This window comes from Diadema setosum, chromosome 1 (genome assembly GCF_964275005.1).
Source record: "Diadema setosum chromosome 1, eeDiaSeto1, whole genome shotgun sequence".
Taxonomy (NCBI): Eukaryota; Metazoa; Echinodermata; class Echinoidea; order Diadematoida; family Diadematidae; genus Diadema; species Diadema setosum.
Window position 1 is genome coordinate 19,108,891 of NC_092685.1, and position 24,470 is coordinate 19,133,360.

The 24,470-nt window shown below is 41.2% G+C and overlaps 1 protein-coding gene across 1 annotated transcript in view; it reads left to right on the forward strand.

Annotated features, from left to right (window-relative positions):
* The window catches only part of LOC140227885 (vitamin D3 receptor-like), a 228,651-nt gene extending 205,972 nt beyond the window's left edge, over positions 1–22,679 (forward strand). Inside the window, exons 3-5 of the mRNA XM_072308273.1 lie at positions 7,516–7,778; positions 18,969–19,746; positions 20,265–22,679. Of these exons, the coding sequence (XP_072164374.1) occupies positions 7,516–7,778; positions 18,969–19,746; positions 20,265–20,509 (1,286 nt within the window). The 3' untranslated portion in view covers positions 20,510–22,679. The remainder of the gene's footprint in view (positions 1–7,515; positions 7,779–18,968; positions 19,747–20,264) is intronic.
* Positions 22,680–24,470: the final 1,791 nt, after the last annotated feature.

A 24,470-nucleotide genomic window follows, 5' to 3' on the forward strand; every position in this document is an offset into this window, starting at 1 on the left:
GCTGTTGTAAGTGCAGGTAGCAATAGCAAGGAATAGTAAGGCACATAACTGTGTCTATTGCTCAGCTACAAATTGCAAACTGTTAGGGCCTACAGGAGAGTGATGTCACAAATGGAATATGAATATAGATGATCTGTAGGATTATTTTAGAAGTGTGGCTTAACAGGGTGAAGAAAATTTGAGGATCTTTTTTTTTAAGTACATGATACATATTTTCATGAAGTATTTAGTGATGTGATTATGTAAAGACCAAAAGGCATTAACATACATTTGGATTGCAGGGACCTTTTAAAAAGGTTAAGTACAACTTTTTGTTTGAAAAAAAGATGAAAGCAGGGTTTGTGTGTGCAGCTGAAGTAATCTAAAACATGGGAAGGTAACAATCTTTGCATTGTGAAGATATAAAGAACCAGTCATTTGAATGCATCGAGGAAAGATTGAGAGAGACAAAGGAAACAAGGAAAGTAGGGAACTTCAAAGGGAAAGGGTTTCTGGGTAGACCTCTAGGAAGATGATTATTACATACAGATGAGAAGAATATCTTAGAGTGTTTTATGATAGAGTCTAAAGAATTATGGGGAAGAATCTGCTGATCTGCTTGCCTGAAATGCATGACAGGCTGCAAACAGTACATGTCACACATGATATCAAGATATTAGAAAACAGGATCAATGTGCATGGGTAGATGGGGGGGGGGGGGAGGGGAGGGGGGAGGGCGGCAGTGGAGGAAGGGGAGGTACGTGATGAGGTAGACAGCGTAGGCCACTGACCCCCAGCATTTTGCAGGTAGATATCACGAAGATGCCGGTTCTTCTCGACTCGGTTGGAGGTGGGGTACTGGTGTTTCTGTCATGCCTGTGGTGCTGAGAAGGCTGTTGCTGGCGGCCTTTCCATTTCATGTTTGTATGTTTTTTAGCGGTTTATGATAAACATCGCTCCCTTGCCATTCCACGCATGAGAGTACACAAATTTTCCAGATACCAGCTAGAAGTTAGATGAGGTGCATGAGGAGGTTTTGTATCAGCGTGTCTACTTACGGGTGAAGACTCTTTCTTCTCAGAGGTGAAAGTTGTGCACTCTTCTCCTTTTAAACGATAGCACTTTCGAGCATTTGGTGCCAAGAGATGCTAAGTGAGCATGCTTAGCATCTGAATGAATGCTTCAATGCATCGATATTCATAGTGATGAATTCTTGAAGGGCAGAAGGCTGTAGTAAAACAACTCCTTCCGGAATGATGTGTGGACAGATTTTAGGGCAATGGAGGATGTGATCAGAATTACTGTTGATACCAATGAGGGTATTTCTTTTAACATTGTTGCCTTGGAGAAGAAGTTGTTCAGTGCCCATATTATGCACAAACACACACACACACACACACACACATACACACCTTACACACACACACAAACATACACACATACATGTACAAACACGTACACACATCATCACATCATCTGTGCTTTCGAGATAAAATCATGTGAAGATATTAACATGTCTGGTGAGTGCAGCATATATTATGTGAAAGGTCTTGAAGAGAGTGGTGAAAAAAGTTTGATGAAATGTGCATTATTTTCTGCAGAAATGATTGTTCAGTTGGGGCAGAGAGTGTGTGAGTGTGTTTAGTGCATGAGATAGAAAAGGAGAGAGCAAGAAGCTGGAAAAAAAAGAGGAAGAACAAGCCCCCACGCCTATTTAATCACCCTAGCCTCACTTTACATCATTCCTCAATTATCCCATCAGGACAACCATGTCTTCAAACTCTGATTGGTCCATCCAGCCGCACGCCAGGGCAGAGAGAGAGAAACCTGGTGGACACTTAAAGAGATTACAGGCAACAGATTACCTCAACTTCCAGCCACAAATTACGCTGAATTTCTATCCCTTCCTCGGAGTCCAAATCAATCTCCAATAGCAGTCCGTGATCGGAGCTGCGCTGACGTCAATTTTGTCTCGTGTGACTCACTTGACATACTTGCGTTTGCTGGGAGGAGGAAAGGGGGGAAAAAACAGAAATGAAGGAAGAGAAAGAAAGATTGTGTAAGTCTGGTCCAGAGGGGCATGTGTATCACATTGTTTTTTTTTACAACTTTAACTTTGATCAAAATCAACACCGTCCACATCAAGCTGATCGCACCATTGTGTGCCATTTCGTCTAACAATTTGATGGCTGTATTGGCTTTTCGGCTGCCATTCCAAACATTTTTATGATCAATTTGTGCGATGTCATTTGTTGACTGTGGCTGCTCTCGTGAGGGGGGAGCTGAACGTCACTTTCTTCCCAAACTCGACTCTCCTTTGTCTTACGACCCACTGAGTGCCATCGCGGCAGCATAATCTGTGGCTGGATGGATATTTGAACAGAAAATGGGCAATGTCGAGAGGGGAGATCATGGAAATAGCAAATATTTTCAGGGAGATTGGGCCGGTTACTTCACTTAAGATGAACACTGATCGCAGGCAGCAATGAACTGTTACCATGAAAATTCCTTTCTTCTTTTTTTCCTTTTTTTCTTCTTTTTTTTTCTTTTTTTTTTGTATTACATGTATTCGATCTATTCTGCAACTCAACTTTTGACTTGATAGCATGTGCAGAGAATTAGTCATCTTCAAAAAAATTTTTAAAAAGCTATTGAAATCTGTTATTACAAAGGTAGAATAGTGTTGACACAATTACTGCTTAAGACACAAGCAAACAAACACAAATACCAAGAAAGGATAAAAGTTACACTTACTTACAGTCTGTCAAATGAATGAAGGTGATGATGTGACCATGTGAATTGGTATGCTCCAGAGCAGAGTGTAGTAGAAGTAGATGTAGTAATAGTAGTGATAGTAATAGTAGGCTAGTAGTAATAGTGCTAAAAGCCATAGATGTAGTAGAAGTAGCAGAAGTAGTAGTAGTAGTAGTAGTGGTAGTAGTGATTGTGATAATAGTATAAGAGAAGAAGTAATCTACATATGATTTTCAGAGATACTGAAATACATGGAGACTTTTCATTATGGACGAATGCTCTGTCTCATTTTCAGATTTCCACCCCTGAGTTCCAGAAGCATTTTTCATATCCACGCATAAATAACAGACTACCATACCAATCACTTGTGCTCCTATTACTGATTTTTTTTTTTTTTTTAATGAATTTGTATTCTCTGAAGACTTTTGCTGTAGCACATTTACACCAGTATTTGTATCTTTCCATGGACCTGATCTTTCTCACCAAATGTGCTGACTCATCAGACGAAAAAAGATGAAAGCTCACTTCAAGTAGAACCATTCTACTCTTAATCTCTGCTTCTTCTTCAAGTCATTGTTAAGTCACCATGTAATTGCTGAAGTTGTCTTTTGTAGCAGTAAATGGTATGCGACTGTAAGTGAAAATCAACCACAACCCTTGATATGTGCCACTCACTCCGACTGGCCAACATGCTGTATCACGGGAGACGGTTAAGTTTGTTTCGCCGGTGATCCGCGCGGTGAAGTTTTGAATGCGGCACGGCCTGGGACTTGGGACGGCATGACATCACCACACCGCGCTGAATTGATAACCGATCTCCTCCCAACCCCAAATGTGGTGTACAGGTGTCGGATGGTGATTTCCCCCCACGCGTCGGAGCACCAGAAGGAGAGATGATCTTCACAGATTTGGAGATTTTTGCTCCACTTTCCTCACATTCTTGTCCGGGAAGGTGTCACGCTCTTGTTTTATTTTGATGCTGCTTGAACCAGATGTTGGTTTGTCGGTGTCAATCAACCCAATTTTCTGTCCCTCTTCCGTTTATCTCTCATTCACCTTTTTTTTAACTTCTTTCTCTGTCAGTCAATGTTTATTCTTTCTTCCTGTTCTTTTTCTTTTTTTTATTTTTACATTCTTCCCTTCTGTCCATCTTATCACCTCATTAGGATTCAGGGAGCGAACATGAAAAGGGAGAGCAATATAGGCTGATGTTCGGAATTGCCTTTTTAACCTCTCCAGCCTAATGTTTCCGCCCATTATTGATCGACACCACAAGTAAACCAGCACATTTAAGTGTGCTTGGATTAAAAATAGCACTGGTTATAGCCTACTGTACAGCTCAAAGCCACTTAACACGTGCCAACTCAGATATTCTTATTTCAATGCAAGGAATCATAGACCATTATGTGGTGATGGCTTTAATGGAATTCAGATAAACTTGGAAAACACAACTCACAACTCGTGAGTATCAGTTTAATAGGATTTACTGGATCATTCATGAACACATTCAGAGTAGATTGATATCCGTTTTTACGATGAGGGATAGATTTTTGTAGAATTGATGTGACCTTTACATGGCAAATGGTACATTTATAACTTTTCAGGGCCAGAATCAATGTTTTGCAATGCAATCAGGGCAAAATACAGTTCCATCCCAACTCACCAAGATATAAACAACATTTCAAAAAGCCAATTTCAAACGTACAAATTTGTGCATTTATGATATGATCACGTTTACAGGGGAATCGTAAATGGAAAACGTGTGAAGACGTTTAAAATGGCATCATCTCAATGCCTTTCCGGTTCATGTGAAGTGGATATAAGACATGTTGCCCTGTTTGCTGCAGTAGGGATTTAAATTGTTTCACCAATGCACAGTGCATGTTCGCGGTATATTGGCTATTTCTCTAGCTCAAAAAAAAAAAAATGAGCATGAACAGTAACCCCATGAATGGCATTTTGAAGCAGCATTTTAAAGCAGCATTTTGAAGCAGCATTTCGAAATGCTGATTTTGCCTTGACCCCAAGTCAATAATAGTGATGTTTGATACCTCCATGGCTTTCAAAAGACCGTTTCTCTGAAAGGATCAGGCTCTGACCGTGACCCCAGAAAACAATATCTGTGAAATACTCGCTGTATTGACAATTTCAGTGGAAGGTGTAGAGAATGCATATGATGTGTGTAAAAAATTGTAAAAGCAAACGATTCTCAACGATACCTTCTTGACCTTTCCACTCATCTAGCGCCGTAGACTTTTCTCTCTTCTCCTTCGTCATCCGACAAGCCGGTATGATGCTCTCACTGCACCATCAATTTGATCCTCGCACTAACAACCAAAACACACACGCTCCGCGGTCTGCTATCAGTGGGTTTCCGTATGTCGGGAGGAAAAAAGAAGGAGTAAGACAGAGATAGAAAGAGAAAGGGGGGAGGGGATGTGACAGATAAATAAGGAAGTAAAGATGGTGAAAACCTGCGAGGAATCCGGAATAAATCCTCCAAGTTGGGGTCCCAAATCCGACCGCTGACAAAATGGATCCAGAAGCAGCCGGGGTAACACCTTTGGATTTAAGGTTTTGGGGGATGCTGAGAGCGAGAAAGACGTGTGTCACTCCGGCTCCAGGGCATTCAGAGCATGAGGTATGGATAGTGGTCTGCCTCCTCTGGACTCTAGTACCATGGGTACACAATAAACTGGTCCATTTTTTTTTCTAATGGTATTCTTTATTTGAAATTTGTTTCAAATCAACGTCATATCCACAATGATACAAAAAAGGAAATGGCTTCTGGTATTCCATTCATGCTTCTTAATCATATCATTTTTTTTTTTTTTTTTTTTTTTTTTTTTACAGAGGAAGAGTTTATACAGATTCAGACAAACAATGAAAAAGAATTTGCACAAAAAAACCTACAACCTTGTAAACTTAAGTCGTACAATACAGACTTATACATAAATCTTACAGTATAGAATTCACCTTGATCAACTTGATGAAACTCATCAATAGATGGTCAATGCCACAAAATATATACATAAGTAGACAGTATTACACAAGAGTCTGCAGTACACTAAACTGCTATATTTCACCCACACACACTTTTTTTTGCTTAAGAATATTTACTGATTTCATTTGTTCATTTCCAAGATAAACAAAGTGAAAACAGTGTGTTGCAGATATGATAAATGCAGGAAAATGAAAAAACTTTGCATTGCACAAATATACAGTTCATTTTATTATTCCCATATACATTTCACATTATACACAGCTGAAAACAACACATGCAAACACAATGCACCCACTCTCTTGTTTATTTCTCCTGTGATAAACATTCAGATATCTTCAATATTTTCGTATCTAAAAACTCTCCGCAAATATTTTTTCCACAAAAACCACAAACTCTGCATTTCATGCTGCTGGCATATCATGATAAGCATTTCCTCGAATCAGCAAAAAGTAAAATTAAATTATCGTATTGATTTTCCCCCTTCCCTGCCTACTGAACCCATCCCCTACGTTATAAGAGTATTCATAAAGCATTCATTTTTGGAGTACACATTTTCTAAATGAAGTCATTGTAGTCCCCCCCAAAACACACACACACACATACATTCGCAAAATTGTTGGCATCCAGTTTTATGAAATGCTGTTTTTACATACACTTGAAACTTACACTGACTAATTTTTGAAAATTTCGAACACAAAGTTGAAGTAAAATTTAGAATGAAATGGACATAAATTTCGTGTCCATTGTGCCTTGTGATTTTCATTACATAGAAAGAGAAGTGTAGCCAAATGTCAAATTTTTAATCATGGTACATAATTTTGGAGATTATCAGCAATTTTCCTTATTTCTTTTCATTGAAAGAGTAGCTTTGTGGTCACTTTGTGTGTCAAAACTAAAACAGTGGGCATATGGTCGTAACGTACCGTGTGTTCAGTCTCTCAGTTACAGAGTTAGCGCACTGAAAACACACTCTCTTTTCTCTCTACAGAGAAGAAACATCTCGATGACATAGACCCCGGTGTGGAAGAATAGATTGTCTCTGTATCCTGAAAGATTTGATGCAATTCTATCCCCCTATTTCCATCTTCTAAGACGTCCTATGTCGATAAAAGGGACGCAAAAGAGCGGCGGAAGGAAAAGCTAAGAAGGATAAGGGTTAGGAGCCAAAAGGAGTAACGTGAACTTGAGATGAACTCCCAAGATTGTTGAGAATTTGCTCTGTTTCTGATATTTTTCACTCTTGGTTGTCCTCATGCTGAATTGCAGTCATGTTTTTGGCACTGCTGTAGTTGCATGAATGCTCCCTCAATCACATCATCCAGTGTGTAACAGACTGTAACATTTCTTCTTGTTTGTTTGATTTTATTGATTGCTTTAATAATATTTTCACAGTTTTGATTGCGGAAGTAGTTTGCAAACTTCAAGGCAGACCCTTGTGAAAAATTTAGAAGGGACAAGGCATTAACCCTTATCGTCCCATGCATTTTGTCATGCTCTGAGCGGAGTTACTGTAATTCTCAGATGGATACAATATTATGTTTACTAGTGATACCTTAATCGATATATCCAGTGTAACAAGTTGTTTTTACTTCTCTTTGTAACTACTCTATCATTAAATCACCATACCTCATTGCTCAGTGTATGTTTAGCTGTCAGTGACACTGCCATTGTAAGCTTAGATAATGAGCTAAGTCATCAAGGCTTATTAACATTAACAATGTCCCATTTTCTCCCCCTCCCTCTCCTCGCTTTTGCCACCCCCCCCCCCCCTCGTACAGGTGTATGGGACGAGAAGCGGTTGGAGACGCGGAAGCCGCTGGAACGGAAGAACAAGAAGAAGCAGAAGGACCCGTTGCAGGTGTCCCCGCAGGTGGCCCCGCCCCAGCCCTCCGCCTCCGTCACCACGTCGTCGACGCTCTCGACGCCGTCGTGCAGCATCATCCAGCCCCTGGTGCCCAAGCTGAACAAGGAGCAGGAGGAGCTGATTGCTGCCCTGGAGAGAGCCAAGACCGACTCCAGCGACGCCAACTGCAATTCCAAGGTATCCATCCCCTCAATTCCACTTCTTTTCTGCCAAATTATAACCAAAATTATCAAAATCGAGCAAACAAACAACCCTCCAGAGGAAAAGCAAACTGCTTTTACGAATCATCACAGTCCAGACAATTGATCATAGACTTTCTACACATGTAACACCGCTGTGGATCACTGTTATAAACACCATTACATTGTATCACAAAACAGGATTGAAGGGTATACTATAAAACCAGAAATATTTGTGGCATGAAATTTTGCAAATTGGAGCCGACAGTTCTTTTCACAACATGAAATTTTCGCAAAATGCATTGTGTATAGTGTTGACAAAAACTTTTTGTGTGCATCTTAATTTCACAGATCTTGATTCTCGCAGAATTAAAATGTAACATGTCAATTTCTGGTTTTACAGTAATTAGACATATGCACTGCACACATCATAGTTGTAGGAGGTCTTTAAAGGGATCGTATAGTTTTGGTTGAGACTTAGTTTCACGTTTCTAGCATTTTTTGGTGAGATAATGAGAAACCTCTTGTGAAATATGAAAGAGTATGTAATTTCACAAGGAATTCAATGTTTATTTGATGAAAATTGGTTTTGAAATGGCTGAGATATCCAAAACAGAGCGATTCTAGTAACCTTTATTACGATCGCTTTGTTTTACTTTGTTTTTGGATGTTTCAGTCATTCCAAACCCGATTTTCATCGAATAAACTTTGAATTCCTCCTAAAATGGTATGTTCTGTACTATTTCGTAAGTGTTTTCTTGGTATCTTGCAAAAAGTTAAAAGCCCAATTCTCATCTCCACCAATACTGTACCATCCCTTTAATGAAGGTCTATAAAACCCTCCTAAATATGGAAATGACAAATTTATTTATTTATTTCTTCTTCTTTTTTTTTTTCTTTTTTTTTTTGGTGAAGGTTTTGTCTTGATTTTAAGAAAGGGGAAGGGGAGAAAGGGTATACTACAAATGCAATTGGGAAAAGTTTTACTACAAATTCAATTTAAAAATTGTGGCCAGCATTCCATGTAGTAAAACCAAGGAAATTAAACAGATAATCAATGATAGCCAAAAGTGGGATAATTAAGAACACACGAATCAATGAACTCACAATCACTGCAGAAAGCAATCCTATGTGTAGGCTTCTTTAAAAAAAAAAAAAAAAAAAAAAAAAAATCTGGTGTTTTTAATCAGAATATTGGCTGACAGATAAAGCATTTGTGTTTATTATTGGCAGCCAGGCAAGCCTGTTTGCAATCTAAATGTCAGTATCATCTTCTGATATTTCCCTGTATGGTGACAACATGTTTGTATTGGATATGCCCTGAGCACACATGATCCCAGTATTCCAAGAAGTTGCAGAATTCAAATGTCTTACTTCCTTTTTTTTTTTTTTAAATCCCTGGTATCTTTCCAAAAAGGCACATAGACTGTAGGTTGGTTTTTGTAGAGCTTATTCTAAGTAAGATCATGGTTTTAGTGTTCCCTTTGTGTCTTTCTGTTGCGTCTCTCTGGTGGAAACTCTAAATTTCAAGCCAATTTTCTTTCTTTATCCTTCCATGGTAACCCGCAGAGTGTGCACATTTTGCTATCTCTAATTTGTGACATTTACTCTCTAGATCCCTGCGAAGAGCTCATACGGTTAAAAAAAAAAAAAAGAAGAAAGGGTGGGGGGGGGGGGGAAGGAAGAGAAAAATGGTAAGATCCAGAGTGGAAGAAGAGAAAGGAAGAAAAATATCAGCGGCGGAGCCGTCCTCAAAATAGATAAAACTTTGCCCTCTTCAAATCAGCGATCATCCATCGGCTGAAGGCAGAAATGCAGTCGGCGTGTTTGTGAGTGACATGGGGGTATTTCTCCGGGATCCAGATATTTTCTTTGGGTTCAGGGGGACTCACGCTGGGTGCAGGGGGAACCAGAAGGCCAGTGCCGGAGGACAAAAAAGTTGGCAGACATCTTGATGTAGTCCAACATCTCCGGGCTTTGCCAAGATTGTGCCGTGGTAGGAGGAGGAGGGAGTGAAGATGGAGGGGAAGGAAGAGGAGGAGGAGGAGGAGGAGGGAAGAGAAAGACATGTTTCACGTCATGAATCTGCCAACTCGGGTCACATGATCCACATAATTATTTGGAACTCCAGCTGTGTAGTCATCTTAAGGCATCACCGAGTAACCAGAGGGTATACCTTTTCGTACGCAAACGCATAGTCCAAAATCCTTCGTCCGTCCATACTGGCATCATGTTGAATCTCCTGTACATATCAAAGCATGGCATAACTGTCACATTTCTTTTAATGAGAGACATCATAGGGGTAGTGACGCACAGTTATTCCCTGTGCAAGTTTCTTATCATTAGCGTGTCTTATTGAGGACCTGTCACATCGATGCCATGTTAACACGTATGATAAGCGACATGCAAGATTCTATCAAATATTCATCGACTCGCAAATACCTGCTAGTGTTTGGCTTGCAGTCACACAATAATACTTAATAGAATTTAGTATCAGAGAGCATTCCATAAATACAGTCCTTCCCACTTCCCCCTCCCCCTTTTTTGGAGGGAAAACTGACAGCTCTGTACATTCCCTTATCACAGCATCCTTTCTGTCGTGTTTATGTGGGTGCCTAGTTCGGCTCTAATGATATATTTCACTACTGACTGGTCACCATTACTCGAGCGCAATTACACCTGGGTATGTCCTCGTCTGCTGCACACTTCACTGCTCTTATGCAATAATAACACCATCCATCAAGGACCCTGCAAAAACTGGCCCGGACCTCATGCAACCCAATTTCTCTAATGGCAAATTAAGCGGCATGCCCGCATCCTTGCGGGGAAACCGTCTGTAAAAGGAAACATCTCCAGAAAATAGATGTGTGAGGTGAAATCAGTGAAATGGTTGTGGCGCTCTGTAATCACAATTTTTATTTTTCCCGCGATCATATTCTAGGTGAGGTGTAGACGCAAGACTACAGAGTGTATCTTGCATCTCACAATATTTTCCCCTGCCCTGTTTTTTCTTTCCGTCTGATGGCATTTTATTAGTCCACTGTCGCGTTCCAACCATCTCTCATTTGACGATCGTGTGTGACTTGAGCCGTGAAGCGCTGATAGCTTGTTGATCACTGAGGTGCACTGATTTCTAACGTCATCGCCGGCAACCAGCTAGCTCTTGCTTCCCTTAATTGAAAAGTCATGCCTGACAATTCCCCCCTCTTACACAGCTAGGTCTCCGGACTTGATGACTGCGAAACGGCACAACAAGTCCATCATGCGCACAAATATCAACAGCGCAGACTTGTTTGTGATCCCCAGCTTGACGGCTGAAGAAAACAAGAAAGGAGGGGCGGGGAGGGGGGACACGGAACAGTTGGGCAAACTCAGCTTCCAATATTTAGAAACCAGTCAGCCAGTCAGTAACCTTATGCTGCGTAATGTTGCCACTTTGATTGAAGATGTTTACTGGTTAAACGCAAAAAGCAGTGTCTCATTGTATAGTGCGTGATTACAAAATTCTTGCATTTGTTCATTTGACTCACCGAAACATTTTTCAAGCTACATGCACGCCACCAGCTGTGATTGTATACCCACCCTGCTTTCCCCCCTCTTCCTTCGGATCCTCTCCCTGTTTGGTTCCCCCCTTTATCCTCTCTTCTGCATGTACTCCTCCACCACATCCTCCTCCTCCTCCTCATCCTCCTCCTCCTCCTCCTAGAATCCTGCTTGAGATGAAGCTGTGGTTTGCCGACTGTCAGCACCTCTCGCTAATAGCCCAATCCAGAAATATTTGGTTTGGATATTTGTTTGGTCTGACCCCAGAATGGTACTGACTTTGGTATAAAGAACAGGGGGTACGAAAAAAAAAGAAAGAAAAAAGGGTGAAGTCGTTTTCTAATTCACCTTTCCTTTTCCTCCCCACAATTTCCCACTCTTTCCATCCTTCCCTTTCCCCTCCATCTCTTTCTTTCTCTCTCTCTCTCTCTCTCTCTTTCTTTATCTTCCTTGTCTGTCTCTGCCTATCTTTCTACATTATCCATTAATCTGTGCATACTGTAAAACCAGGAAGTTTTGCTTGCACGAAACTTTCACAAATTTCGCAAGGAGCCAAGATTCTCGAAAGTAGAATGCATGCAAAAGTTCTCATCTACACAGTGCATTGAATACCAGTGGCACAAATTGGAAAAGTTTCATGCCGCAATTGTTTCTGGTTTTGCAATATGTATGTGCATACATGTTTTCAGAAATCATATGTATGCCAGACCATGTTCTGTGTTTTTACCATTTAGTTGTTGTTGTTTTTTTAATCTAAAATACAGGATCTTCATCTTCTCATAGTTTTAGTGATTCTTTTTAAGTGCCCTGTAACTACCAGTTGCATTTGACAGCATCACTGTTCTCCCCTATCTTGAGAGTTAGCCATATTCTGTACTCCCCTTTCTTTCTCATATCATTTCCTTCCCCCCCCCCCTCTCTTTTTTTTTTTTCCCCTTCTCCTTTCCTTTGTCCTTCCCTCCCTCCCGGTGGCTGTTCTCCGTGTTGTCGTGCCAACAACATCATCAGCACCCTGACCACACGGTGGCATTCCTTTGCCCTGGGCCAGAGAAACTGCATTCTCAGATGGCCAGCATATTGAACTTGAACTTTTTTTTTTATCCCTGACGACCTTCCCCACCCCTCCTTCCCGGCAGTCTTTTTCTGTATGCTTTAATTTTTTTTTTTCCTCCCTTTTTTTTTTGGGGGGGGGGGGGGGGGAGAGGGGTCCTTTTTTTTTTTACATTTTTCCCCTTCTGTTTCAGCGTCTTGGAATTCTTGGGTCAAGTTTAGTTATTTGATATTCTCTTCTTACAAGGTTCTGTGAACTCTGTTATTTCATGTGATGTATGACCCATGTATATCCATCTCCTTTCATTTTTTCTTCACCTGGAGGTGTTTTTTTTTTTTTTTTTGGGGGGGGGGCTTTTTAGATTATCGAGAAAGCGGCGTTTGTACCTGATTGTTATTATGAATTCATTATTCATCCTTTTTTTTTTGGGGGGGGGGGGTATTTTCCATTATTCATCAAAAGGAAAGTTTATATGAAGGTCCTGTCACATTCTTGTGACACTACACAGCACAGGTATTCACACTTAGAATTCTCCAAATTCTGTGCTAGGATACCCCATATTATTCAGCTAAACAAAACAAAGAAACAAACAAAAACAAAACAAGACAACCACAAGAGAAGTGGCATAAGACGTAGTAATAAATATGTGTGAGATGTCATTGTGCCACACCATTTATTTCCTACCCTTATCACACTCACACACACACATACTGTGCGAATACACAGAGTTCAGATGGTGCTGTGCATGAATCACCATGAATTGCACAATCAATATATGTTTTGCCCCAGGGCGTAATTAGTTTTGATCAGAGTGGTAGTGGCAGGTCAGGTTGCAGAGAGCAACATCCGACACTAAATGATGTCTAAGCCTGACGGTTCCTACCCCCTGCACTTTCACATCTTCACACCTACACTTTATACATACGTGCTTAAATTAAATCTATTCGTGTTACCTTTCCTCTGGCGCTACATTCACAGAGAGACTTATAACGTCCTTCTCCATTTATTCTTGAAAATCTTCAAGATTAACAAGATTCTTTATAATCTTACCCCAAAATCTTTGTAATCTCCTCCAGCAATTAGTTCACCTGTTGCATATTTTCCTCCCTTGGCCGTTTGGCCTCGCACTGCAACATTTGTCTTGCACCTGTTGTAAGTTTCATTGCCATGGCAACTTTCATGTCGAGTAATTTCATAAATGCATAAAGCTGATTGGCTGTTGCTGTGGCAACAGTAGTCGTCACTATTCCAGTGTGTGTCAATCTCTCTCTAGATTTCTGGTTTTCTCTTTCTTCTCTCGGATCCATTCTTTCATATTTTTTTTCTTATCCCTCTCTCATCTGGTATTCTTCCCCCAACTCCTTTCTATCTCTCTGTCCTCTTCCTCTGTCTGTCCATCTATCTCTCCGTTTGTCTCGTTCTCCCCCTCCCTCCCTCGCTCTGCAGTGGCCGTTAATATATTTCTTCTCCGTCTGTACACATTTTTCACAATCCACATATCCTGGAGTGTAGGAGAATTTTTCTCTCCCCCCTTTTTTTTTGTTGACACACTTTCTTGCGCAGTGCCTATGTCATTCAATGTCTCAGCGCGTTTCCGTTATTGATGGAGTGCTCATGCCCTCACACTGGGCGAGCTCATTTCGTCCTCATGATTGTCACCACTGAATACCCTCGTTCATTATTAACCTCATCATTTATTCAGATCGGAAACTAGAGAAGTAGCTGCCCGTTTTATTGCAGAATTATTGATTCTCGTCTGATGCTATAGAGAATGCCCGGCTAATAAGAAAGGTTGGGATGGGGTGAGGAGGGGATAGGAAAAAAAAAAAATGTTAAGTGCCCCATCATTGTGACAAGTGTTTGTATTCTCATCTGAAAAGTTTCCGGGGAAAGCTACAACAACAGGGGAGGAAAGAGAAATTCATATCTGCAGGGTAAACTATAGTACTTTTCTCCCACATCAAGATCTCAAGTTACAAGCTTTTCACCTATGAGTAAATGCTCCAATGAAAATGAAAATACTTGTCATCACTATATTGAAGTGTCAAGTATTTCTTGCTCTAAAGCAAGTGGTAAAAGTCCTCAAAAAGGAGAGGGGGGGGGGGAAGGATTCAATTCCTGATCATCAACAACCAATTGTGTCTGGCCCCTATGTGGAAATTGACACTTGATATCTATCACGGCATCGGATGACAGTCGCCTTTGATCTTCTGTAGCTTAAAACGTACAAACAGTGGGAGTGTTAGCCGGCTAATGGAATGAAACAATGAAACATACTGGAGGTGCTACGGTAATCAGCATTTGAAGGCACATAGAGCGAGAAAGAGAAAGTAGCTATGTAGTGCCTACCACTCATCTCTGCAATAAGAGGTTAAGAACGGATCGACACCCCCTTTCCATTCTTCCCTTCTTTTCTGTCTCCTCGCGTCCTCAGCCCCTCTTACATATGCACGCTTATGAATCGCTACCGGCACAAGATCAATGCACTTCTTTGCTTCTATGTGTTTCTCTGTTTGTCTGTAGTGTAAATAGCACACAGTTGCGGATGCACAACTGTCCGTGTGGGTTTGCATCTGTGTGCATCCATGTGCAATTGTGCGAGCGTGTATGTATGTATGTATGTATGTATGTATGTATGTATGTATGTGTGTATGTATGTGTGTTTTTGTGTGTGTGTGTGTGTATGTGTGTGAGAGAGTTTATAAGTGTGTCAGTCGGTGTGTGAGTATCTTTGTATTTCTCTGTGTGTTTGTGTGTAAGTGTGTCTTTCTGTCTGTATTATTGTGCTGTCGCTCATGGGGGAAGGATGAACAGAAGATTGCGATGGGAGAGAAGTGTGAGACTGTAAGATAGGGGAGGAGTGGGGGAGGGGAGGGGAAGGGAGGGGAGGGGAGGTAGAATCAGTGACAGGTAGACATCTCTGCATTAATGTGATTGGATAACTGTATGTGTGTATGTTGTGCATATATGCATCCATGCTTATGCGCGAGAACTGCTTGAATGGCTGTCAATTTGCAAAGGTCAATGTGGTGAAAGTTGCACGGGGATATGGCTGGCTTACCCGCAAGGGCCATTCGATTGAGAGGCATTCAAAGTCAGCCAGATATACAGATCACACAAATGCCCCTGTGCCGGGAATCATCTTCAAACAGGATGGGGGTGGTGATGAGTTTACACTTCACAAAGTTTAATTCCTTCCTGACAAACTAGCGACCAAGAACTAAAAAAATCAAATACTTTATGGAAATGGAAATACGAATCAGTATCCCATCTCCCACATACTATTTGCTCACAGCTATACGATGTATGATCACAACTTTCATCACACCTTGTACAACAGAAAATTGGGCATGTCAACGTCAGAAAAAAATACTCGGCAAGCATGGAGCTACAAGAGACTTCTCTCCCTCTGCCCGTAGCCGCCTCATTTCATTCTCACCTTGATGTGTAAAAAGTTTACAAAAGTGTCTCATAGCTGGCAAACACTGCCGAGTGACGAGATGATTTTATTTACAATAGGAAATGTGAAAGTGCTACGTTCCTGCAATTTTGTGGGGGAGGGGAGACAAGTTCTGAATTACTCTATTCCTGTGTATGACAGGCATCACTAGTGAAATGAATTGTCATGGAGAGATTGGTGAGACAAATGATGTAGTAATATTCTTTTCTTATTTGGTGTTTACCTTATACTTGAATCTCAATATACATTAAAATACAGAAATTTTTACAAGTATTCAGAACAATCTTCTATGACCATTGTATATTGGCAGGCTTTAGCCAGCATTTACAGTTTTGATTTGACAGTGTTATATAGTCGAGGAATGGTGGAAAAATCTCACACTGTAAAAGGATGTTTTAGTTAACAAGTGTCACTTCTTGGTACTAATTTACATTGCATAGGATGTGCAGGAGTTCAATAGTGGATGTGTCATGTCATGACCTGTTCATATGTAACAAGTGACATAATGGTTAATTGGAAAAGAGTCTTCCATTTTTTTTTTACACAAAAAGTACGATTCTCTATTGATATTTTTTCTTTAACACATTGGAATATGTTTTTTCAAGTAGTCTAAGCAGCTTGACTGATTTCCTGGGCTTTCATCTCAGTTAGCACAGAAGCGTAGTATGCTTCTGTAACGCTCATAACCTATCCTATATGAATATCAACAATACAGTATATAATCTTTATGTTCTTCTTGCAAGTAATTCTTAGCGTCAAAAAAGACAGATCCTTATTGCTACATTAAACATCTGATAAAATTTGAAAGATGCTGAAAACTGGGCAATACTAGTCATTTCTCTGTCTTCCTCTTCCATGCTGGCATTGTGTTAATGTCCCACTCTCTTCTTGCTTCCCCCTTCTCTATCTATCTATCTATCTATCTATCTATCTATCTTTCTTTCTTCCTCGATCTTTCCCTCTCCTATCTCTCCTCCTCTGTCTCTCTATCGTTCTCTCTCTCTCTCTTTCTCTCCCTTGTTCGATCTTGTTCCTTGTGTAAGCTGCCCAAATCGGCACTCAGGTAAAGTGTTGTTGTCCCATAGTATCCCCTTGAATTAGGCCAGTGGTTGTATTGGGTTTGAGGGGGATGCCTTCTCCGAGAAGGTGGGAGAAGATAGCGGAGAGGAACTGATGGATGCATGTCCCAGTTTTCCCTCAAAATTGTGTCTCAAGTCAAGAAACTATACCCCAAATCAGTCTGATTATTCTGTGTCTTTTCGGACGACCCGTGTGTCTCGCCGCAACGAGATATGCGTTTCTTCTCGTTATTCGCCTTGCTCCACGGGGCTAGTGGAGGATCAAAAAATGGGTTACAGTACAAAAATATGTAATGAAAGCTGGTAGGATACTATGAGAGTGGGCATCATACGTGCTCCCCATCTGCTCTGTGTGCTTGCATTATTCATAAGATCAGGGGGAGCTGCGCATTTTGTGAAAGTGATCCTGCAACCAAGCCCACGCCAGGTCAGGTGATACCCCCGTGCGCACCTCTGCCTCTGGAGTGCTAAGGCGTGGTGCAAGGCACAAGGATGGGGGGGGGGGGGGGAAGGGGGAGAATGTGTAATTTCTAGCTGGTATCATGCACCTCCACGCTAACCCCATACAGGGACATGCCATGCAAGCCCCATCTCTCTTTGCTCCCATATAAACGCTGCACTGTGGCAACCAGAATCCGCTTTTTCTTCGTCAGCATGTGTGCAACAAATGCCACCAGACTCTTGTGTTTGAGTTCCATTCTCGCCCCTTTCAGGGGCCGATGCCTCTGAAAGGTATAGACAGAGAAGGTGTTGCCACACATAAGAGAGAGCCCTCTCCCACCCTACAGGGGTGTCTGTGTGTGCCATTGTTCCAGTTTTGATTCTCATCTTTCGGTAATGCTCGACGTTGCCCGCGTTTCGCTCTAAATCGTCCCCGAAATAACATTTACGGAAGTAGAGCAGACAAGAGTCATGATCTGCAACTTAACCTAGATTCGCCGAGAGTTGTATTGATTTCAGCCGGATTGCAGCTCCGCGCGCCGCTGCTTCTCATTTTGCAGGAGGACTACCCAAAACATGAAGACATAAAATGCTTAACCTGCCGCGAGCAACGCATATTGGTGTCAAGTGCCAAGATGAATATTCAGTCACAGGCTACGATTGATTTGAAGTATTGGCAATTAGTGTGGAATGTTGCACGTAAAGTGTTCCAAAGTGTAACAAGTTGGATTAATCATGTATGGATCATTGCTGGAGGGGGGGAGGGGGGGTGGTGGCAAGAAGATGCTAGTAGAAAGTGTTCCTAGTATGTGTCTTATTGTTTTGAAGAAATAGAGAAGTCTGCCTGAGCTGTTGCCAAACATTCCAAAACTTGCTCAAGATCTTTTCTTTTCTTGGATCTTGAAGAAGTTACCTGGAAAGTCCTGTATGGAGTCTTCCGTTCGAGATCCAAATTTCAGGAGTCAGATGCCTCGAGAAATACAATGAATATCCATTAAATGTATCTCAAATCAATACAAGTCAGTGAGTTCTGTTGTTTCTCGGGTATTAAAACAAAAGCAAGTTCTTTTTGAGGGTTTATGTGTACCACACACGTGAGCATGCTCATTCAAATGATTGTTGCCAAAAACTGCGTGGAGATGCTGTAACATCCTCACTGGGCAGACAAGACCAAAAGGGCAAATGATGATGACTTTGGACTGACCCTTCAGGGGCGTGAAGTATAACTCTTGTTAGATGAAGTGGCTAGTAATAGAAGGCAATGCTGAAGATGACCACTTGTATCCTGATGTAAAGGGCATTCCCGGTTACAAGCATTATGCATATCTCAGCGTAGTATTGAGGTTGAAGCTATTATGCTGCATGTCTGTTTGTTTGTATTTTTCACACATTTTGTGTTGTTCCATTCGTGCTAAATTGTTGTTCACTTTTGATGAAGAAACCAGCAGAATGTGTTGCATCATGGCAATTTCCCATACTGAGCTAGTCTGTCATTACTGAATCCTCACCCAATGCTGTGATCACCTAAAGATCACTTAAAGATTGATAATAATGAAAGTATGGTACGATACTTGTATTTACCTTGAGCTTCTCTGTTTGTTCTCCCCTCTCCAGCCTAATGGAAAGATTGATGAAATTCTGAAGAAGATGCAGGCTTTCCAGGACAAGACGCAAGCAATGATCGCAAACATGAATTTCCCTCCGCCGGGCAATGGTGCCAACCCCTTCAGGGGAATGGACATGCACCCAGGCTCGATGTTCAACCACAACCCCAATGCCATGATGCCCCACCCCGGTATGCTGCACAATCCCCACATGTTAAAAATGGATCACCCCGACAAAGGGAGCAGGGACGAGATCCACAGATACACAATGGACAAATCCAGCAAGGTGTGTCTCAAGGAGGAACCCCTGGACCCCTCTCTCACGCACACGTCCACGTCGTGCCAGGTGGACAACCAGAGGATATCAGAGAAGATCAAGCAGGAGCCTGATTCGGAGAAAGAGGGACTGACGGTCCTGCCGTCTAAACCTTCTATGCAGCAGATGATTATCTACAACATGACCCTGATGGGGGTAGTCATCAGGCAAACGGTCGCATTCACCAAGGCCATCCCCGCCTTCCGGCGTCTGCCCTACGACGAGCAGGCTGTACTCATCAAGAATGCCATCCTGGAGGTCCTCATGCTGCGGTGCGCGGAGAACTATGTCCCCGAGCGGAACGTGATCATTGACGATATCACGGGGAGCGAGTGGTCGTTTGATTCCATGATGTCGTCGGGATTCTTAACGGCGACTGAGCCAACCCTGAAGTTCATCCAGGCAGTCAACGGTATGATGCTGACCAAGCAGGAGTATGCACTACTACAAGCAATCACGATTATCTCGCCAGGTAAGGATTAATCCCCAATCCCAAAACCTTTCTTGTCGCTTAGAGTCACTGTAGCGCTCTGTGGCTCTAGAAGGAATTGCAAAGAGCTGTCTCAAATCTCATTTCCCTATCTGTATGTAAAGGTCAAGACATATGTGAGCGTAAGGCACAGGTTGCTCCATAGTTGTTTGATCAAAGTATCTTCCAGCACTTTCTAGCGGCATGATAGAGAATGAAGACGGTCTTGGTGATGTCCAAAATGGCTCCCCTTCATTCCTCCCAATCAATTGCCTCTAGTAATCATTCTGCTATACTTTTATCAAAAGTACACATAATATGTTATGCAAAGTGATGCAGTGCAATTCATTGAGAAGTATAGGAGAACAGGGCACAGGAGAACAGGGCACAGGAACAATAAAATTCCTTGAAGATATGTGTTAGGCTCATGCTTTCAGGTTGTTAGCCTGCATATACAACACTTCCTGCTATCCTAGTATTTCATTCTGCTGTTTAACCTGCTTGTGTTTGTGATTCTGCAGATCGGCCAGAGATCACCAGCAGGGAAGACGTGGACCAAATCCAGAGGCCTATGGTGGAGACACTGCAGACGCTGACCAAAATCAACCACCCAGAGGACAAGGTCTTCTTCGCCAAGCTCATCATGAAGCTGACCGACGTGCGGGACCTCGTCACGCACCACGTGGACGACCTCATGTCGATGAAGCTTCCCGACTCGCAGTTTGAGAACCTCTTCCCCCTCATCTCGGAGATCTTCAACGTTTAACGTTTGCCCCCCGACCCCAACCCCAGGGATTCTCCCTTGGATTGAACACTGGACATGACGGAAAGCTCACTGAGAGACAGATATTGAGACTGCTTTCACACACATTGACCTTCGAGACGTCAAAGCCCTTTATTACCTAAGCGATTTGGCCAAAGACAAGGACACGATGAGGCTTGTGCCCAGGTAGCTTGCAGCACTACATCAGGTTTAAGAAGGGTTTGAAACAAAGATGCTACATCATTTGTTTGTTTGTTTGGGTTTTGTTGATTGTGATGCAGAATCCTTAAAGGTCTTTTTAAGAAACAAAAGAAGAAATGAAAACATTTGGCCAAAGATGCATCCATTTCACCTCATGGTCATGCTCACGTCGCTGATTCCATGAGGAAAAATTCTGCGGCCAGTGTTTGATTTTTTTTTTTAAGCGACTGTTTTCCTGAAGGACAAAAGCCTCCTGCATAGTTTTGAATAATGTTCAAGCCTTTTTTTTCTTTTTTAGTAGTGTTAGGTGATGTAGAAATCCAGGAAGCCATCCCTGTTACATGTGTTTTCCAGAAGGACAGATGCGTCGCATCCTGTTCCCGTGGCAACAGAAACACACCATGTGCATGTGCCAGACTATCCTGGGAAAGGATGCTATAATTTTGAGGAGCAATAATGTTATTTCCCCATTTTTTCTCTCTTTAATGATGTGTCTTGAAAGCTGCAGAGAGAAAGAGTAGAATTTAAATTTAAAGGAAAAAAAACAACCTTTTGTGTGTTTCTGTTGATAAATCTTTTGATGTAACAGACATTAATGTACCATCTTTTTGTTATTCATTACCATTCCATATTGAAAAACAGGACTATGTCGATGACGGAAAAAGTCCTGTCGTTCCTTCCTCGTTCATTTTTGTAGGTTGGGTTTCATAGACTATGCAGTATGCCTGTTTTCAAGCCTGTCTCGGCTGCCCCACGCAATGCAATGACGGCTGACACCAACCTGTGCAGTCAGATTTCAAGGAATCACACAAACTGTGAATTCTGATTGAATGAGCAGCTAAAGATCTTCCACAGCACATAATGAAAATGATAAGATAATCACAAAAAAGTAAACTTAGCTTCCTTTCTTTTTTATTCATGTGAATATGCAAATTCTAATGACTGTTCTGTCACAGTTTAATGATCAAATAGAATTGGAAATTGTCACATCAGCTGCACGTCTTATTGCACTCCCGGTGAAATCTGGCCCGCATCGTCATTCAGTGCGCCCTCCACATGTGCGAGGATCAATGAAGACAGAGAGCGTATTTCAGGGAGCTGTTTCAGTCAGAGCACTGTGTGGCCACAGGATTGTCAGAACCTAAAACCCTTTTTTGCAGGCCATCAGGCCAGATCACACAATCATTTAACTCCCTTTAAACACAATATGGGATCTTGCCATGCATGTAAGAAACAGGTGGGAGTAACCTGGACGCTGATGTTAACTTGTGTGTGCCAGAGTGTCATGTTTCCTAGTCCTCCAGCCTACGGAATTTTAAGATACCAGGGGTCAGTTTCATGAAAGTCTTGTGAGAGACATTTCGCTCATAGGACACACTTATAAGAGACTTCATGAAATGGATTTCACTTTTCTTTGAAAGTCTCTCATAGGTGCATATGAGCGCTTTTGGCCATTCTGAGATTTATGTAAAAACTTTAATGTTATGACTTTATGACACCTCTGGTGTTTACCCACTGTAATAGTCTTTGTTAGTGTAGAAATAGATATATGGTGCCATGTACTTTACTTTATGTATGGACAGGAAGATTATAAGATAAGGTGAGACCAGAAAGTCTTATCAACATTTTGTGGCATAAAAGCCTTGTTGGTTCCTCAGCTGTCAGTATTTCTTCTTTTTTTTTTTCTGATATTTTCTCACGAATGAGGCTGAATGGGTAACGCTCATCACAGCCCATTTGTTTCAAGCGCAGCTTTGCATTTCAATAAGGCACACGGTAACTTTGAGGAGATTGCCTGCTTGTTCCCTCGCAATGGAACCTTGGTTGCCAAATTTTTAGTAATACATTAGAGAAAGAAAAACAAAAGTACTTCTAACAAGTATTATCCAAAAAGTGGTTTATCTTTGTGTGGAAAGAGGCTGTGAATCTCTAAGCGACGTTTTTCATTTGTGATGTTCAGCCGATGTCGTCAATATGTCACCCTTTTCACCCACTAGAGGCGTAAGTGTCTTGCCATGGTAATTCTAGCGATAGAAGATTTCTCCTCTATGAGAATTTCCCTCTTTCTGTTTCGACAGTTTTGTATTTTTTTTCTATTTTTTTTTTCCGCGAGCTAAAACAGTCAATCACAAAAATCATTAACCAGTCTAATGGACAATTTAAGTTGGGATTAAATTTCTGATTGCTGAATTACTGTGAGTGTGTAATTTCTGTTTTGATTAAGAGGAGGAGAAAGGATCGCATTTTTACACGGTTACACATCTTGTCTCAACCATCAAACTGCCTTTTAATTCAAAAGCTGACAGGCAAACGGTGAATGAAAGAACAGGTGAGAATTCCAGCAGTCATGCATAAAACGAGAATGTAGAAAGTATTAGCTGAGTGTAGTTCTGAAGTTACTGCTGCTAAAAACAAACTAGAAACAGTATTAGCTCTCTTCGGCTTCATGCAGATATGTGGTAAACATGAGTATTGCTCACGACAGATGAATTTTTCATATTTTCCTGCTTTCTGTGTGTGCGTATTTATGTGTGTGTGTGTGTGTGTGTGTTTCTCTTTCTTTGTGTTTCCTCTCTATGTATCATTTTCCATTTGCCCGTCTGTCTGTCAGTGTCTGTGTGTCCCTGTGTCTGTAGGTCTCTGTCTCCTTCTCTTCCTTTACCTACCATGTTTGCAAGCACAAATATGATATTGATGAGGGTCAGGGTCATGGCACATAGTTCTACTTTTCTTCTTCTTCTTCTTCTTCTTTTTTTTTTGTAGAAATGTATCATCACAGATTGTTGTTGTTTTTTTCTTGTATATGTTTAATGAGTCTTGTCACGAATTTTGCCAAAATATGAAAATAATCAGGTAAAAATTAACTCTTATCGTATGTATTTAAGTAAGTCATGAGGGTTTCTGATTGGTGTATTACCTTCTGTGGAAAATGGTTTTGTGGGTCTCTTCTCAATCTTTCAGCTGGTGGAGCATCAATTCTGGCAGTTGGGTTAAAATTCTTTGAGCGGACTGCCTTTTTTTTTCAATTATAGGATTCAAAACAAGGTATCAGTATTTTTTCATGTGGCTTGTGTCATATGAATGGAATAGTGAATATGAGGATATCACAGGAACGAAGTATTATAGTTTCTACACAAAAGTATTACCGCAAAACGTTCCTTCTTGTTTCCTTGGAGTGGTATCTGTGATGTAAAATGTTCAGGTGGATCGACGAGGACTTCGTCAACCCAAGAGAAAGATTTTTCTAGCTGCATCATGTGTAAATAAGTTTGTTTGAATCCTCCCATTATATTGGACAATGTTTTCTTCTTTTTTTTAATGTTGTAAAGTCCAATGGCTGTAAATGGACTCTTGAAGCTACATGCATTATGCAAAGTGTCTTTCACCACATTTTTTTTCTTTTTGTCTATAACTTCAATCACTTACTTTTTGTAAAATCATTGCTTCAATTACATTTTGTATGTGAAAGCACAGAAATCAGGTGGGGTCATTGGGAATTCTGATTCCTCTTTTTCCTTTTAGAGATTATGTGATTAATCTATTCTGGTCACTTTGATTCACTTTTCCTCTGTAACTTGAATTTTTGGTCTCATTCTGTGTTTTTCTTGTTTCCTTTTGTGGGGCATTTTTTTTGGTTTGTTTGTTTGTTTGTTTGTTTGGGATTTTTTTTTTCATGATATTGCAGAGATTACGGAATAATGCAGTGCCAAAATGTGAGAGTGTCAATTTGGAGGCGGGGAGCAGTTTTAGCCAATGGTGCAAC